The sequence below is a fragment of the Athene noctua genome, chromosome 12, assembly GCF_965140245.1.
Source record: "Athene noctua chromosome 12, bAthNoc1.hap1.1, whole genome shotgun sequence".
NCBI lineage: Eukaryota > Metazoa > Chordata > Aves > Strigiformes > Strigidae > Athene > Athene noctua.
In genome coordinates this window covers 19,775,429-19,793,626 of record NC_134048.1, presented here as the reverse complement: position 1 = coordinate 19,793,626, position 18,198 = coordinate 19,775,429, and the positions used below count along the sequence as shown (strand labels likewise).

Here is an 18,198-nt window from a genome sequence, read left to right as displayed (position 1 = left end):
ACAGTCTCCATAATGTTCAAAAGAAAAATATCACTGCTAAAATGACATTTGAACCTTCAAATGGTGAAGACGGTCCTTCCAGCACCAGCTCAAAGGGTAGCTGGTAGGTCCAAGGGGACGAGTCTGTGAAGTGTGTGATAAACGTAAATACCCAGCCTGAGAAATTCATGTCTAAGGCATTAAATGTCTGCAGGTTGAGCAGATCAAATCTCATTTGAGTGTCAACTCTATAAACACCTGTTATCAGTCACTGTGGGCATTAATGATGTGGCAGACTAACTGCAATAGTTACGTTAAATTAAACTCGCTCTCATCGACTCTTCAGGGAGTTAGACCCTTTCTAAATCCAGGTGAGATCAGGCAACATTGTAGTGTCTGTCCAGGACGTGTTCGGTATTCAACAAATACTGCCCCTAGGACCCAACTTTCCAGCCAGCCCTCTGAGCAGCGGCTAACACTGTGCTTGGTCAGTGTGAGGTTAACGGTTGGACTAGATGATCTCCAAGGTCTTTTCCAACCTAGATAATTCTGTGATTCTGAGTTTCAGTTGTAAAATCAGGACTTGGGCAAATGTGCCTCAATTCCTTGCATTTCAAAAGTGACATCCTCTGGACCGTTCAGGTACTGTGACAGAAACCACATGCAGCTCTTTTTCAAGTGCAAGGAATAGTTTCAAGGCTTAACAGTGAAGTATTCCAGAAACTGGTTCCAAAAAAGCAGTCATCTTTGACGTCTAATTTGGTGAAGGTTCAGCAGTAATTTACAATATTATTATTATTATAGTCTGCAGGAAGGGTGATGTATTGCCACTTAGAAGGGTAATTTCTGAGTTCTTCTGAGGACATGCAGGACTGCCTCAGACCTGTGAGGGGGGAAAAGGGAGGTTTTGTCTGGAGCATCGCAGCAGAGTGAACTGCCACGACCAGCATTGAGCCTCAGCTGTTTGGAACAAATGTAACTTCCTTGTAAAGGGGGAATAGGTGCACGTACCAGTAAACGGATAATAAACTGGTCAACAAAATGTACAGTATTAGACATGAGAGCTTTGCTGTGTTATTCTATGGAGTAGCTTTTTCAAAGGGAGTTACAAAAAAAATGCAAAAATACATCCCTGGCGGATTTAAACCAGTCCAAATATCAATGGTATATAACTGGCTATTTGATACTACGTGAAAAATACCGATTATTATTTAGGTAAATCTTTTGATTCTTGAGCTATTTATATTTTAGGAAAAAAAGCATAATGGTCTGAATCCCTTTCAGAAGTGCAAATGCATTCTCCAAACGTTTTTCTTTTGAGAGAAACTCAAAATAGACTTTTGAAGAATGCAAAAAATGACTTCAAACTGCAGTTTTATTTAGGTTTCTATGGGGTTAAACTTTAGCAGGAATGTTCTTGTATTCTATTTTGCTCAGTCCTATAATATTACACAGAAGCTGGAATAGATGGCATTTTCCAGTTCAAATGGCCTACTAATATTTATGAGATCATTGTACATTTCATTGGAGGACATCGAACATCTGCAGCCTTAGAGTTCTTTGGGAGATAACATCTAAGTTTTACTAATAACTTTCATTCTTGATGAATTTATATTAGAGAACAATAAGATATAGGCCACAAACATCATCTTCACAGTGACCAGCTGGAGAGTGGGAATATATTAATCCCAAAAATTAGTGATTTTGCTAGTGTCCAGATTGTATGATGCCTGTTGCAGTTCTACTCTTATGGTTTTCTTAATGTAAACTTTTTTTTTATTTTAAGTTGGCCTGCTCATTGGAAGAAAAACTGAGAAGTTTTGACTAGTTTCTATGACTCATTATGTGCAACAGCTAGCAAAAATAAGTGGAAAAATTCTTTTACTTTTCTAAAAAACCTGTAGCATTCAGCTGTAAGGGTTGGGTTTTCTTACAGAATTTGTTGCTCATGGGCTTTTCCAACTTGAAATCATTTGTTTCCAACCATTCGTTTTGCCAAGAGACAACAGTTCTATTTTTGTTATCAGATCTAGTGCCACTCAATGCCAAGCAAGTCGGTAAAAGAAAACTGCATCCCCAGGTACAGTCATGAGATTTACCAGGAACCAGTTTTGTAATCTGAACCAATGAGTTTCTGTAGAAGGATTGATGTGTTGGTTGATTTATGGTTTTGAGTAAGCAGTGGGTTCCGACAGGTGGTCTGTGGGTATCTGACACGGGGTCCATGAATTATTTCACTTGGTATAGGGTCCATGAACTACTTTGCTTGATCAAGAAAGTTATGTAAGAAAAGCAAAGCTATTATCAGGAGGCTTAAAGTCATGTTCTAGTGGACTGAACTTTTACAAGCAGGTAAATAAACAAAAGTCTGAAAGCCCCCTGTATTAGAATGTATGTTTAGTACTCTAATCCGGTTAATTGGGTGTTGTCATCTCTCTGGATTTAATTGTCATTGCTCCCTTCCTACCAACCCATTAGATTGTTTGCTGCTGCAGAGCATTTGATATTTCCTGCTGCAGAATTGGCTGCACTTAGGCAGTAGTATCTGTTTATACCCTTATAAATACGCAGGACTTTGACTCCTTTGTAGATGAAAGGAGCCGTATAAATGGTAATTTCATTGCATAATTGTCTTACTGAATACTTTTCAAAAAAATATTTAATAGCATAGATGTAGTACATCAATACCAGTCAATTAAACTTCTTGGGGATCTTCTTTGAGGATTAACAAATGCTCTGATAGCTGCCTGGTGTTTTTAGAACGTACAATATTTCTCTCGCAAAACCTTCTTGAATATAGGTGCTGATGCCTTACCCTGCGCTGCACCAGATTGCAACAACTTGTCACTAGAAATGCCCACAAGGTTATAAACTTTCTTGAGAAATGTAGTGCCTTGACCTATAGTAAGCGTGAGAGTAAGAGCACTGTATATTAATTGTAACGGTTCTTTATTTAGGAGGTGTACATGGTGTAGAATATCAGATTAGAATAGTAAAAATGTTTCGACTTTGGAGGAGGTTCTTGAAGCCTTTAGATTTTTTTTTCAACATCCATGACCTTTTCTTCTGCTCCCTTAAGGACAGATGTTGAAGTTATTCAGATAGTCTTGCTGTTGAACTCACTGAAATAGCAAAGCTGAAATCAAACCTGTGTTGTAAACTAGAATTTTGTATTTCTTGTTATGCACTTCATTAAACCAGAGAGGGTTTTTTTTTAGATAAGCATTTGTCATCTCCATGTCAGATTTCTGAAAGAACATGGTGTATTAACAAGACATGTTTAATGCAGTCTTGACAGAAAGGTTAACAAGAATTCAGAAGGCAGCAAGGAGGGAAATAATATGTACTGCTCCAGGTAAAAACGACAAGGAACGAGAATAAGTTGTAATCCAGCTTGTCTTAAGCGGCAGTGTTTATTTGTTGTACAGTGAATGTAATTAAAAATGTTTTAAGCAATTCCTCCCTCCAGTAATATACACTACTGTCTGTCAGTTCATACTGCACCGGGACCTAGAAGTTAGGTGCCCACCGGGCTGAATTATTTTGCCAAAAATGTGTTTGACACGGGGTTCTTCTGCCCTGCGTACTTTGAAGGGAAAAGGATTCATGCATCTGCCAGGTTCAGACTCTGTAGGATCGAGGGCACTCGGCTGAGAAACGCGGAGGGAAAGGCAGTGAAGGCAAATGTCATGGTCACATCCTGATGAGAGTGGGTGCTGTGTTTCGTGGCTACATGGTTTTCTCCCATCGATACCCTTGTTGAGACAGTCCAGTTACTCAGAGGACTGAGAAGGGGCCACAGGACACTGAGGCATGTGGCTTCTTTGCACTTAACCATCACACCTGCAGACATCTGCATATTTACATAGCTTATGGAAAATTCCAGGAAGTTCCCAGGCCTCCCTCTAAAGCTGCTACGATTTCCATTGAAGGGGATGATCAAAGCAAAAAAGCAACTGAGTAGCTCTCTGTTCTTGAGCTGTCTGCGGCTGGTTGATGATTTGCAGTATGCAATGAGTGCTTTTGCATTGAGCAAGAAAACACCCTTTGAAGAGAAGTCAGCAATAAGCAAGGATTGCAAATACAGTATTTGTTCCTTTTGGGAAAGCTACCAATCTTGATGATGGTAATCACAGGGCTCCTTTTCTAACTTGAAAAGAATCACAGTTGTGACTGCCAAATCAAACAAATTGGCATGTGATGGTCGGAACTTAAAACCCTATCAATTCCATACACTCCTCTGCCTACAGTTACCTTTGCACTAAGGACAACCTGATTTAGTTCAGCTTGCCAGCTGTACATTTTATATGTAAAGCCAGTATTATTTTTAAAATCCTCCTCTTTGTAGCCAAAGTCAAAATAGAAGAAAACTCTGTCATTTACATGATGAATCATCTGCCAGAGTACAAGCACTGAAAGTTGTGTTCTTGACAGGAAGAGGAAACAAGAAAATCTTAAGTGTATTATGCCAACTCATAGGTAATTACACAAGCTTAAATAAAATTGTCATTTTGCACTAATTTAGTTACCTTGTTCCAAGCTCCATGCCTGCATTCAGTTAAAATGTAAAATTCCTTGTTCCAGTATCCAGATGATGCAGTATAAGGGTTATAAAAAAAATGGGATTAGCTGCTTTTGGGTAACTGGCATGTAAGAGACTTGTACTCCAGGATCTTTTCTGTTTATGCAGAGGCAGAAGATGCACTAATGCTTTAGATGCTTAGAAGTTGTATTCCTAAGTGCTCTGACCTTCCTGAGAGGTGCCAACCTCTTACACAGAAAAATTACTATTTCTTTTTTTTTCAGTTTCAGAATTCATATCTTGAGCTTTTATGAGCAAACATCTTATTTGAGCCATTTAAAACATCAAAGGAGGTGTTTCTTGGCTTGGGTACATCTTTAATTTGAAGCAGATTTATTAAAGGCCGAAACAGGATAATACTGCAAAAGGATTAGATGTGGTTACTTGATTTCTGAGCAAACAGACAAACAGACTAATTCTGCTGTCTTTATATGCGTGTCTTTCGCCGTGAATCCATTCACTGAGCATTGAACTGGGCCTGAGGTTTGTTTTTTTCCTTTTTTAAAATTTTTTGTTGTTTCTATTGTCTTCTTTAGAAATCAGAAGCATTGCTGAAAGCTTTAACTTCAAAGCTTAAGCCAGCTTACTCTTTACTGGTTGCTATGCTCCAAAATACATTCCTGAAGCTTCTTTGCTAGTTCACTGCCAAATCTTTTGTTTCAGCCCCTCTTAGCACTGGGGCTTTCTGTTTGGCTTTTGTTTTGATTTGTTCTTCACAAAATAAAAATTCTGAGAAGTCAATTAAAAAATAGGTTGGCATTCTTAGCGCTTAAATCTTGTTGCTATTCTGAGAGCAGCGGTACTACAGAATGCTGTTTATTTTATATTAGTATTTACACTGCAGATTTGCTCTGTCTACAAACAACCGGCAAAAACTCTCTCCAAGATCTGAAAGTTTACTTGATACTGTATCTTTCATACATGGGTAACAAGGAATGAGCACTGCTAGGGTCACATCATGGTCAGTGAAACCTGGGCAAACCTATTGTAAACTAGTTAATCTAATAGATTTGATGGGAAAGGAATGGGATTACTGTTCTGGAGAAGAGGATTGGCCTCCTGACATTTATTATCAAGGAACAGAAAAACTCAGACTGACCTTCACCTCGCGCGTGGAAAGACAAACTTTGGTTAGAGAGGGATGACACAGCTTTTGAAAACCAAGCAGGCGTGCTGTAAAAGCTCACGTTCCCACTTTTACAGAGGCGCTTCAGGACTTGGTTGTATGTTCAGCGTGTGACTGGCAGCACAGGTAAACTACTGAGTTTGGTATAAGGAAGAATAATCTTTAGCTGCTTACTGCACCACCAAGTTGTCCAACAAGCCAGGGTGGGCCTTCAATGTATCTGTATCTTTTTTCCCCCTACTACTTTTTTACTCACTGTAGAAACAGAAATGCAGGGAGTTTTAAGAAGTCATTGATAGCTAAGGATACGTGAGCTCAGAAGCCCAGAGTACAGCACCTAGCTGGACCCTTGTTCTCTTCTCTCAGGCTCTCCTGGAAGCTCCCAGACCCTTGTCCACACGGACTCTCAGGTGTTTCCAGATTCTTCCTCCTTCTCCCCAATAATTTGATAACACAGGCCCTGGGAAGCACAAAGCTATATGAGCATGACATGCTAGTTTGTGTTATTCGTTACTTGTGGCAAGGTTGCTAGAGAAGAAATAGGCAGCAGAGAACAAATTCAACAGACTAATTCACCAGTGTGTCAAGAGGTGAAGCAGCTATAGTATCAATGTTTCTTCAACTTTCATTTGTAAAAATACATCAGAGAGTGTTAAACTGTACTTCTGAGCTGTGCACAGCCTGTACAGCCATATCAGTCAGAATCCCATCCCTCATAACATGCCATCAGATGCATCAGGCACCTTAAAGTAACTGCAAATACAGGACCCTCACACAGTGCCAACAGCCAATTCTTTGCATTAGGGTCCTTATGTGCTGCTGTGTTCCTACAGAAGATATATGACTTTGCACTTGCTGATGGTTGAGAGATTTCTGAGGTTAAGGTATTGCCATCATACCAATTGCATAAAAGTCTGAAGGGATCATGCCTACCCTTTAGGTAGACTTCAGGTAATGGCCTCAAGTTGCACCAGGGAAGGTTAAGACTGGATATTAGGCAGTATTTCTTTGCAGAAGGGGCTGTTGGGCGTTGGAATGGGCTGCCCAGGGCAGGGGGGGAGTCCCCATCCCTGGAGGGGTTGAAGAGTCGGGCTGACCCAGTGCTGAGGGATCTGGGGGAGTTGGGAACGGTCAATGGTTGGACTAGATTATCTTCAAGGTCTTTTCCAACCGAGATGATTCTGTGATTCTTTATGGTGGTCATGAGATGCTGCTTTTTGCCCAGGTATGGACAGGTGGGCATGAGAATAACTGAGTAGACTGATACAGTTGCATGGCATAGCTAAATTGCTCAGTTTAAAATGTCACTGCCTGGGCAGAAACCCTGTGCCTGGGGATCTGAATGTCTTGCCTTGCATTCCTTCTGCGACATGCAGGCGGTTGTTTAGCTGGTAACTGGATTATCTGTATGTGCATAGAGCCACAGATCGTTACCCCTTGATTATGTTCATGTTATTTGATGTGTTGTCTCCTTGAGAGAAATTAAATAGCCTTTAGTAATTTGAAGCAAGTAAAAATGACAAATCATCATTCTCATGTGGTCAGTCAATGGCTACAGAAGGAGAGTACATCTCTGTTACATGGCAAGTACATTTCAAGCAGGCATTGATGGTTCCAAATCTCCAATTGTTTTCCTGTGATTTTCTTTTAAACTAAAATTACTTTGGTCTATTAAAAAAGAAAAAAAAATCAAGTAGCTTCTTTCCACTTTGAATAACGCTATTAGCGATGAACTCTCAGCTCATAATTATGAAGAGTTAGAATAGAGAATGATTTCATACAGACAAAAGCAATATAATATATAGAGATAAATGAAAGAAAACAAATGCAGTAGGGAAGCGATTTTTTTAAAGTCCACATCTTAGAATGTGGCAGACTAGTGCACTGAAAAGCAACAACTCTCATGTGCAGCTCGAAAATGGTCATCATTAGTGGACTATCATGCAAATCCCCCAGGAAGAAAAAGGAGTAGACATTTAGCAACAGGAAATGCTTTTGTATGTGAATGTAGAATATGGACTATATGATACATTTTTAATTTCTTTAAAATAAGCCAGCATTGCTGCCTACATTTGCATTTGCATTCTGCTCCTGTGAATATCCCTGACTAGAGAATTAGCATCTCCAAAGACAGTTCATAGCAGTAATTACCAGGCATAGTGCATGATTATGCCACGCAATGAAGCATCCTGCGGAGATCCCCAAATTAGTGCCAACCTGCGGCAGCGAGTCCCTGCGTGCAGGAGGCGGCTGGGGTGCAGAGCTGCGGCGTCTCCCCGGCACCTCAGCGCCTCCGTTCGTGCACGGGGAACCAGCTCACGCAGCCCAGGGGGTGGGCATGGCCTTGGTGCTCGAAAATGAGCTGTAGAGCCACCGAAATCCAACCACAGTCTTGAAGCTCAGATCTCAGTCTAAGAATGTGATCGTGCTGGGGAGAGGACAAGTGAGTGCCTACCTTGCGGTAGCCATTGCATGATAACTAGCAGGAGGTAGGATCAGAGGAGAGTCCGGGGTGGTTTGCAGATTTAACAGAGGCTGGTACTTGTGTTAAATCTGAGGGAGGAGCAGGGATGGGTGGCTTGGACTCAGGCCATTCATAGTGACAGAAGTGCTTTGTCTTCAATCGCCTTTTAACTTGTCTCAGTCTCTTCAGCCAGTGAAGGTCGATATCAGCATTGCACAAATGTTCCCATTTATGAATTGACTCTTTTGTGTCAAGTTCCAGCCCTGCTTGGCCCCTGCTGCTCCAATAAGCACCTGAATTTCTTACAAGATGATAAATCAGCTGAGAGATGTCCCATCTCCATGCCTTGGTCTAAGTATTTCCAGAACTGGCATCTAAATTACCTGTAAAAACTAACTAAATTTTTATATGACATGTTAGATTTTGGTGCCTAGAACTATTTCTTTGTTCACAAAATGACAACCATTTGTTTTCATTGTTACACTGCATTAATAAACGGTCCCTTGAATGTCCTCCGCTTCCTGTATTCAGTGCTGTGACCTTATGTGCCATATCATCTAGCTGATGCAATTAACTGCATTTTTTTTTTTTTAAAAAATCCTGCTTCACATTTGGCTGTCTGCCAGTTATTTCTCAGGGCAATTTGTTTGTATTAAAACAGAATTTTGTCCTTCAGTGATCTGTCCAGAAGTACCTAAATTAGCTGATTTTGCTCTGTCCGTGAGGGCAGTTTGCGGTAGCACGAGTACATGATAATTTTCCTGGTTTGCAGCCCTGCCATTCAAACACTGACAGGGTTCAACAGCCTGAAAACAGTCACCCTACTAACTCTTCAGCTATTAGTTAGGGGAAATGGCTTTTTTTTTTTTTTTTTTTTAAGTCTGTATTTCTTCTCTGGGTATTTTTACCAGCAGGATAACATTTAATGCAAAACTTTTGGCTACTCTGAGTCCAGTTACAGATATGAAAGATCAACCATGTAATCCTTTAGAAACAAATTAATGGCAGAACACTTAGGAAACCCTGTTTTGACTGCAGTGTGGTCAGGTACTTTGCTGCTTTAGCTGTGCCATTACCCTGGGTTCCCACGCCATGGCCTGTTGTCCTGAGAATTCACCGCTGCCATGCCTGCCCCTACAGCTCTGCCACGCTCCTTTTTTCCCCCTTCTCCTGGCCTGCATCCCGTGGTCACAGGCTCTCGTTTAAGAATCTCTCATGCACTAATTTGAAGGCAAGAAGGAGGCATGAACTCTTCTTAGGAGCTGAGTAGTCAGACTCTTTGTTTTCTAAAGCAACTCTTTTCACTTTAACTGATGAAAACAAGGAGCCCCTTTTGCTCTCCTCCTGCTGAGAAGTTGAAACCTAGTTTAGAGAGGTGTGCGCTGTTCTAATTATAGTGTGGAGCCACAAAATATGCAATTAATGCCATCCTGAATTGCATGATAGCTCCCTCTTGGAACTCAGCTCGCTCTTTTCTGAAGGCCAGGCCAGGAACTGATTGTCCCTTCCTGGAACATGAATCTTCTGTCTTTACAGTTGCTCTGGAGTTGCTAGTGGTTTGTTTAAACTTACCCTGTAAGAGTCAAAAATTTGTAACTTACTGATTGCATATAGCTGGGACCTAACAAAAAAAAAAAAAAGGCAGCTGAATTTTTTTTCTTTTTTTAAGTGTTGTTACATTTTTACAATCTTAACATTGACAAGCTTAATTTTAGGGACCTGAGCCATGTGCTTGGAGCACTTGCAGTTGACAACATTAATGATGTGACCTCCTGACTTAAAGGGTGATTTTGAGAGAATGCCTGGGTCTCATGCTTTCCCTCTGCTCAGTGGTTAATTTTACCCTCAGGGCAAAGTCTTGCAGCTCTCCCTCATTAGAGCTGCAGGATTGCAGAGGGCAGAGCTGTGGAGTGTAGAGCAATTTGTGGTCCTCGGAGCTTTGCTGCATGAGACCTTTTGGTGTTACTGCATTCAGCTGCGTAAATCTGTTCAGCCTATTTAATATTAGTGCCTTGGAACCTGGGTCTCTTTCTTCTTGACCCCACACCTGGGAACTTTTCTCTTTTTCTAGCAGATGATGAACCACTAGCCTGACAGCTAAGTGTGCAATGAGAGACTTTCTCAAGTATTTGTTGTTTACCTGAGATATAGTAAGGTCCTTCATGTCATTTCTTTCAGAAAGGGGAATTTCTGAGCCAGTCAGCTATAACATCTGCTTCAAAGCTACAACTAGCACACATTAAAGTGGCTCGACATGTATTTACACAATAGTTTAATTAGTTTATTCCACCACTGGTATGCAGGCATAACTCCCATTAATATCAGCAGCATCTATGTATTCTCATAAGGAGAAGAGAGCTCCTAATTAGAACACCAGGTTTTTAAGATATCTTTCTACAGCTTTTATTGCAAAGATAAAGTGCCGTATGTTCGCCTGGTAGCTATTCTAATAGAAAACAAATGATTTAATTTTTTTTTTCCCCCAGCCTCCCCTTTATTTTTATTGCAATAACATGACCCAGTCCCATCCCGGAGCAGAGCATATGCAGGGCAGGGAGCCCTGCTGTAGGGACCTTCCCCTTCAAGCAGAAATAGGATAAATATACTCCCTAGCAAAAAATGTTAGTCTGGCCATACAATAGCCATTTTCGTCAAGATAAAGCCTACCCAAGTGGTCAGTCTTGGGGACAGAGCGTGGTCCATATTTTCAGTGCCCACTCTGAGGCTTGGAGCTCTCTTGCCCAGTCCCAGTTCAGCCCCTCTCCTCCTCCAGAGCCCAGGGCAGCGGGGCCTGGGCAAGGCCCTGGTTTGCAGAGCAGCAAAGAGGTGGCAGAACTGCACAGCAGGGAGGAGGAGTGCTAAGGGACGGCACAACCCTGGCACATCGCCCAAAACTTGAGACTCCCATCAGGATTTCGCATTAGTGTCTGACTTTTTACAAACATGAATTCATGTGGTTGACTTTGCTGTCACCCAGCTGCCCACCTGGGCGGTGGTTTTCAGGATTTCGGGTTTTACAGAGCCTAAAAAGTTTGCAGAATTTTTAATGTATATGTTCAGCAGGATGCAATGGGAGTGCGCCATGTGACATTTCTTTTGGAATTTGAGTAAAAGATACTGAAACTTTTTTATAGTTCCAAGTTTAAAAAAAAAAAAGTGTCTTTTGGTCTGAGTATTCCAAATATAGTAATTTTTCTTCCATCTGATGAAAACTGGAAACAGGCTTGTAAAAAAACCGCTGATAAGAGTCCTAGCTAAGGAAGCAATGGCAAGCGCTGCTCTAAAGCTTGTAAACAAACAACCCCTCTCAAATGGGTGTCTGAATTCCAATGGATTCTAATTATCTGCTAAGACAGATAGGTGCAAAAAGCTAGTGATATAAAGAAACTCTGGACAAAAAAAAAAAAATATATGTTGTAATTTCAGGAAGTTTTAGCTTCTGCTGGTGGCAGGTACCAAGTAAAAGATAAGGTAGAAAATAATAAGCTTTTGTTATTTGTATCTGAAGTTTAGAAGAGACATATTGTGAGTGAACAAAAGATGCACCATAAAACAAACACTGCGCTGAAATAATTCTCAGCGGAAATGTAAAAAGCTGCAGGGTGCTAAAGAAGATGCAACATCTTCCAGGCAAAAGCGCTGTTCAACAAAGGAGTTTTAGAGACACTGCTATTAGTAAGATGTAATATTTCAGGTATTTAACATAAGTTCTAATTAGTGTAGTATAAAATTTAACCTCCTATTCCAATTTTCAGTCTTTTGAGAAAGAGACTTCATGGTAGTTTATCTTCATCATGTATATTGTCTGCTAATTTGTGCATACTCCCACCATCAAAAATGAGCTGCTCTCCTTTTTCTTTCACATTTCAATTAATGACAGAAGCAATGGAAGTTTGGAAGCTAACATTTTCTTTTTTTATTTAGCATAACTACGAGAAATTTGGAATTATAGATTTTGTATTATGAATTCTATACATTTTATGATTTTTATACCAAATCAGGGTCTTGGAGAGCCTCCCCTCTGCTGAACCCTGGATAAAGTGTGCTCTCTTCTCATCCCCTTCATGGCGTTTGTTACCGAGGCTGTGAGATCTCCAGGATACTGTCAGGATACTGTCCTCTCTGTGCCCCTATGAGCAGGAGCAATGTTAAGCACGTGGTCTGGGGCACCTGCAGCAGATTCTCAATTACATCTCCACTCCCAGTGAAGGGTGCTGTCAGGGCTAGGAGCTGACAGTATTTACCCTATAGATTGTAATTAGAATCACAGTGAAGAAATGTATGATGTCATTATGGAGTGAGCTGCCAGTCTTCATCCCAGCAGGCGTAGTTAATGCGTCAGATGTCGCTGATGTGCACTGTCCCTCTCTGCTGTTGGGTGCATTTGTTGTTGCAGGGTTCCCCTCTGCTCTCCTGCACTGGCTCAGCAGGGACCGGCTGGGTGTCTGCTGGTGGAAGGAGTAGCTGCCAAAGCTGCTGTCTCACCTGGAGCAGACTGGCTGCTGGAGGCAGTTTCAGCTCTGCAGCAGAGGCAGGAGGTGCCCATCAGCGATGCCAGGCGGGAGGCAGCTCATCCAGCCCCCCTGTACGGATGCACCCCATGGCCAGCAGCCGCCTGCGTGCCTGAGCGCTGCCGTCCCTCTGCCACCCCACTCCTGCCATGCTATTTAAGCAAATACGTGAGTTCCTTGCGTCAGGATGCAAAACTCTTCAAGGCATTAATGTGGTCTGGAGGCTGTGCTAACTGTCCGCGTAGACATTCATTAGTCAAATATACACCCTTGTGTAAAAGGTCATAGTAACTTATTCAACAACGTTACCTATGTGCAGGTTAGATCAAATCCTGGCTGCCAAAAGTTGAAAGCCAGTATAAAGACAGAGATACGCTGTTTTATTACATCATTAAAAAAATATCTAGCTTCTTCTCTAGCAGGGACTATAGGCTGGAGACTGACAGACAAGAATAAAATAGCTGGGAATAAATTTTATGTAGCTATTTTCTTACTCCCTCAAATGTGAATGCTTATGCAAAACACATTGCTGTAGATTCACTGACAATAAAGAGGGAATCATTATACGAGTAGTGGATTCTCAAGGGAACACTTTAGCCAAAACACACTCTGCAATAATTTCCCACATCTTAGTTGAATAAATTAATTTATGAATTTTCCATGAATATGTTCAACCGTTTCTCCCTTCATATATTTTATTGATCTCCATATACATTTAGCAACAAATAACAGAGCTGCTTTTCCATTTGCAGTAAAATAGTTTAGAGATGTTTATGTGGGCCTTGGGGTTCATAGTAAATAAATGCAGTTCGAACACCAGGGAGGTAGCAGAGAAACATGAAGCTTGGCAGGACCCAGCGAGCACTGCTAGGAAAAATGCTCAGCAGAGTCGGAGCACATCCAGTCATACCACCAGTGTGATGGGTTCCCAAAATCAGAGGGACCAGCCCCAACTGTGGGACTGCTCCTAGTGAGTCCTGTCTAGATTCAGCAAGGAGCTTCCTGGCTTCTGTCTGCAAAAACTCTCATGTCCTTTAGGTGCTAAAGACTGATAGGTTAGATCATTCCTTCATTTATTGTTTTGTCCTGTACTGTGTATCTTTTTATTTTCATGTGAGAAGAAGGTGAGGATGGCAAAAGGAAAGAGGGTATTTTTATTTTTCTCCACAAAAAGAGAAATGCAGTGTCCATGGTCTGGGGAAAGCCAACAGGCTCCTTCTAGACTGTAGATTCAGTGGCAGAGTAGTCTGAAAACTTCATTACTGATCCACAAGACATCTTTTATAGCCAATCTGCCTCTGAATATCACTTAGTTTGGTTTAGGCACTGTCATTAAATCCGAAGTTGAGCTACTTGTGTGGGTTATTAGAATGAATAAGCTCACCATCACGTGGAAAGCATGCTATATCCATGTTTTTCTTTTGGGAAGGGAAAAACAGTTACATACAGTGATTAGATGTTGAAAAGTAATCGGTATTATCCTAACTTAATATTTAAAACAACGGAGTTCATTTGTCATCCAAGCTGCCACCCCAGTTCTGTATGTACACAAACTAACATCCCAAACTAGAAGGGTGAGAATATACTGTGATTAATTTTAGGTGTATATTTATTCACATGTGACTGCACCATTGTGATCTTCAAGTTTAAGTCTCCTTGCCCTGTGCATTCAGACTGCAGAGACAGCCCTTTTCAAGTAGTTTCTTTTTATTTATTTATTTACTTTGATCTTTTTGGTTGTAAGTCATAAGGAAAGCTGGGGAAAAACTTGCCATGCTGTTTCCAAGTATAAAGCTCGTTCTTTCTTAACTGCATATAATAATGTGCTTGAAATAGGCCTTACCATCTTAAAGGTGGTATTTGAAGTGTAATTGCTAATGCTTAGATACAGAATTTATTTATTATGCATAATAAAATATGTAACTAATTGATGTTCTGTAAGGGATTAAATGATCAACTCCAGCTGCAGGAAAAAGATTTATGTCTGTGTTCTCAATAACATATTGACTGTCAGAACACGCCGCAGAAAGAGTTGTTGCCTCCAGGACTGTGTGCTCAGAGTGCTCCCCTTTCTCCGGTTCTCCTTCCGTCTGATGTGTCTTCTTTTGTGTTCTGTCCAAACAGTATAGATTAAGCAACTGTATTTATGGAGCAAACAGATGAAAAATAGGTACTTGCATTCCCTTCAGTCTTGCAAGAAATTAGTGTAAAGTGCAAGCTAAGCTTGCCCGTGTTTGTGTGTGGCCATGCATTTTCTAAATCAGAAGGGTAGAGCATCGTGCAGAGCATGCAGCCACCACGGTGCATTGAAGTTCAGAATGGCCAGGAGATAATGTCAACAGAAGAGGATGTAGGCACAGGATAATGGTCTCCTGCTGCTAGATTAAAGCCTGGGCAAAGATGAGCCCTTTTAACAAAAACAAACAGAGGCAAAGCCAAGATATTTGCAGTACTTTCAAAGCAGGAGGTATTTATCTTGTAACAACATCCTGTTCTATTCTCTTGGCTTCCACTGTATCAGAATAACAGAAGATGATGCTGTGATTTTCGTCAGTGGCTGTTGCTAGATGAGCTCCAGTTGCCCACTGCCCCCTCACTGGGTAACACCATGGTCCTTATTCTGGGTGTCCTTCTGCCTTCAAAAGAGCTGCACATTTCCAAACGCCTTGTGTCGCACTGTGTAAGCATGCTGGCCTACTTTTAAACGGCAAAGAATTAATCTATAATAAAACTCTGACATATCAAAGGGCTTTTACAGCCCCGCATTCCCCATTTCCCCTGGCAGGAGGCAGTCTCCGCGGGGAGGAGCGCCAGCCTCGGCGCTGCAGGCAAAACTCCTCCTTGCATTAAAAACCCTCAGATTCTGATCTGGTAACATCGGTGCTTGAAGCAGACAAAAAAATGGAACTCAATTCACTTCATTAGGTATCAAGCCAAAGAGAACACCTCGCACGTTTTTGTTCCCGCTTCTATGAGCTGCTTTCTTTTACTCCATTTTATTAGTATATTAGTTCACTTTCCAGCAACTGTGCTGCTGGGCACAGTCTGGGGAAATTGTCCTTGGGGCAGTAACTTCAGAGAGGACAACTACACAGGCACAAAGCTCTTAGAGGAAAGTCAGCGCTAAAATATATGTAGTGCAAACAGCAAAGGCTGTGAATAGTCAGTACGTTATAAATCAGGGCTTTTTAACTAGCAGACTTTTGCAATATTAATTCTCTTGAGTTGTCTCATCCAATACTGCACATGTCCTCTGTCCTAAATGGTTTGAACGTGGTGACTGTCAAGAAGTGCTGTAAATCCCATCTGCTGAGGTTTTAGGGAAGGGAAAGGAACATGTAACAATAGGCAGATATAGGGAATTATATTGTCCTGCTCCTGCTTTAATCTTCACTCTTCACTTTTATGATTTTGTTGTATTTCTGGAGTTGATTGCTTGATGGATGGCTACTTTTAAGAATGGTGCTGTTAACTGTTAAGGCAATTTATAATTATTGGTAGGAGTAATTTAAAATGTCCTCCTTGTTCAGAGAAGCTGACATGTTGAAGGACCAGTCTCATCAGCTGATGAGCTGATTTCTTTCAGTTCTCATTATTGTGAGGATTGGTGTGTTTTCATGGACATTATTCAGACCAAATCCATAGCTTGCAGTGGAAGTTGAGAGCTCCCAGCTCCTCAAAAGACCAGACTAATAAATCAGTAGTGGAAACAGGTGATACATGGCGTGATTCCACACTGAAACACGGTAATGCAGCGTAGGAAACACGTGGGATTCTGCAGGGTTGTATTTTCTTCCCAGCTTTGCCACTGATCTCTTAGGTGACCTGGAAGAAATTGTTTTAACTTTCTGTGGAGCAGATTCCATATATTTAAGCAGAAAATAATAGCAACGCTTTATGAGGCACATTTAGAAGTGTCGTGCAAAACTCTGCATAGGAAGTAGCTATTATTGTTGTTATCTGTAATAATAAAAACAATGGCATTTTCAATAGAGACTGAAGTTTTGCAATCTGTCCAATGCCATTACTGCTAAATGCAATTTCTCATTTAATCCACAGCTGCTGCTTTTATATCTCATCCTAATTCAAAATGTATTCTTGGGGTTTTTTTTATGATTCTAGTGCAAGTTGGAGTTTCATGCGTGTACTTCTGGCAAAACCATCACCGCTCGATGTGAAGGGCCATGCCCCTGCCTTCCAGGACCTGAAAGTTCAAAACACAAGATGGAGAAGACTGGTGAGTTGAGTTCCTCATGGAATTACAGCAGATTAATTGGTTCCTGCTATTTTCTTAGAAAACTGTAAGACAGATATTTCTTAACTATTTGATTTTATATGTAATGCTTTCTGAGAAAAAGCTAAGGTACAACTAATCCTTTTCTAAACCTGTAGTGCTTTCAAACAACTACTGCAAAACTAACACCCACTTGATAGGAAAACGAAGTTCTGGCTAATGATTCTAATTTTTGACTGAAAATATTTTGTCTGAAAATACTGAATCATCATAAAAGAAGACAGAAATAAAGAAAATACAAAGTAATGAACCATCAAGTAATAAGTTTAAAAAAAAAATCGATAGCCTGTGTGTTTACCAAAAAGTCATTTAAAGTCACATATATATATTACATGGGCTTCAAATTATCATTTTAATCTTTATTGTTATTAACATTATCATTAGAAGTCACATATATATTAGATATAAGTATCTGTCTTTATGTATTAAATTGTTTCAACAACAAACTCATTGCAAATGATGTTATGTAAAACTGAAGCTTGGAATCTCAGCACGAATGGCCGTTTTCCCTGCCAGCTCTCCGGTGAGTTCTCTATTTAGGTCGGAAAGCCTGGTGAGCTACTTCACTCCCCCAGGTATTTTCCGAGGAAGTAAACACAAGCTGTCCTAGAGTGACTTCATCCAAAGGGAATTAGTTCTTGCAAAAGAGACTGACTAAAAGCAGACGTCCAGCAGCAGGGCAAGTGCCACAGCCAGGTTCTGTCTAAGAGTTTCCACCCTGCTATGGGGAAAGCCCGTTGGAAGGGAAAAGAGCTGTTACTCGTGGATGTGTTTTCTTGATATGAGTGCAGATGTGCCGGGGACAGCATCTGTGGCAGAGTTGGTCTGGTTTTAAGGACAGGGTTGTCTGTCCTTCCTTAGGAGGAGTGCTAAGAGGGACAGCTGCTGGGCTCTGGTCTGTATTACTCACAAAGCCAAGGTGATGACTTAAGCAGGTTTTACAGTGAAGTATATCTATTTGCCTTGTGCACCACATGGAGTACAAAAAAGATGAAGCTTTAACAATGGTTTCTTTGACCCAAAATATTTGAGACCCTCTCTCCACTCTTATTCCTCCCCGCTATGGACAGTAGCAGGCAGAAACAGGAAAAAGAAGTTTAAACAACACTTTCTCTGGTTGATTCAGGCCCTGTCACTTCAGCTGAAAACACTGATGATCCTGCTCCACACTCCCTGTCCTCTAGCACAGCATCAGTTTTCACATTAGGTTTCCATCCACTTTCTAGAACGAGAAGTGATTCT

At 41.0% G+C, this 18,198-nt stretch overlaps 1 protein-coding gene across 1 annotated transcript in view; it reads left to right on the top strand.

The window, feature by feature from the left end:
* SPOCK1 (SPARC (osteonectin), cwcv and kazal like domains proteoglycan 1) overlaps positions 1-18,198 on the top strand; it is a 317,830-nt gene that overhangs the window by 237,804 nt on the left and 61,828 nt on the right. The window contains exon 6 of the mRNA XM_074916102.1: positions 16,785-16,899. Coding sequence (XP_074772203.1) covers positions 16,785-16,899 — 115 coding nt within the window. The remainder of the gene's footprint in view (positions 1-16,784; positions 16,900-18,198) is intronic.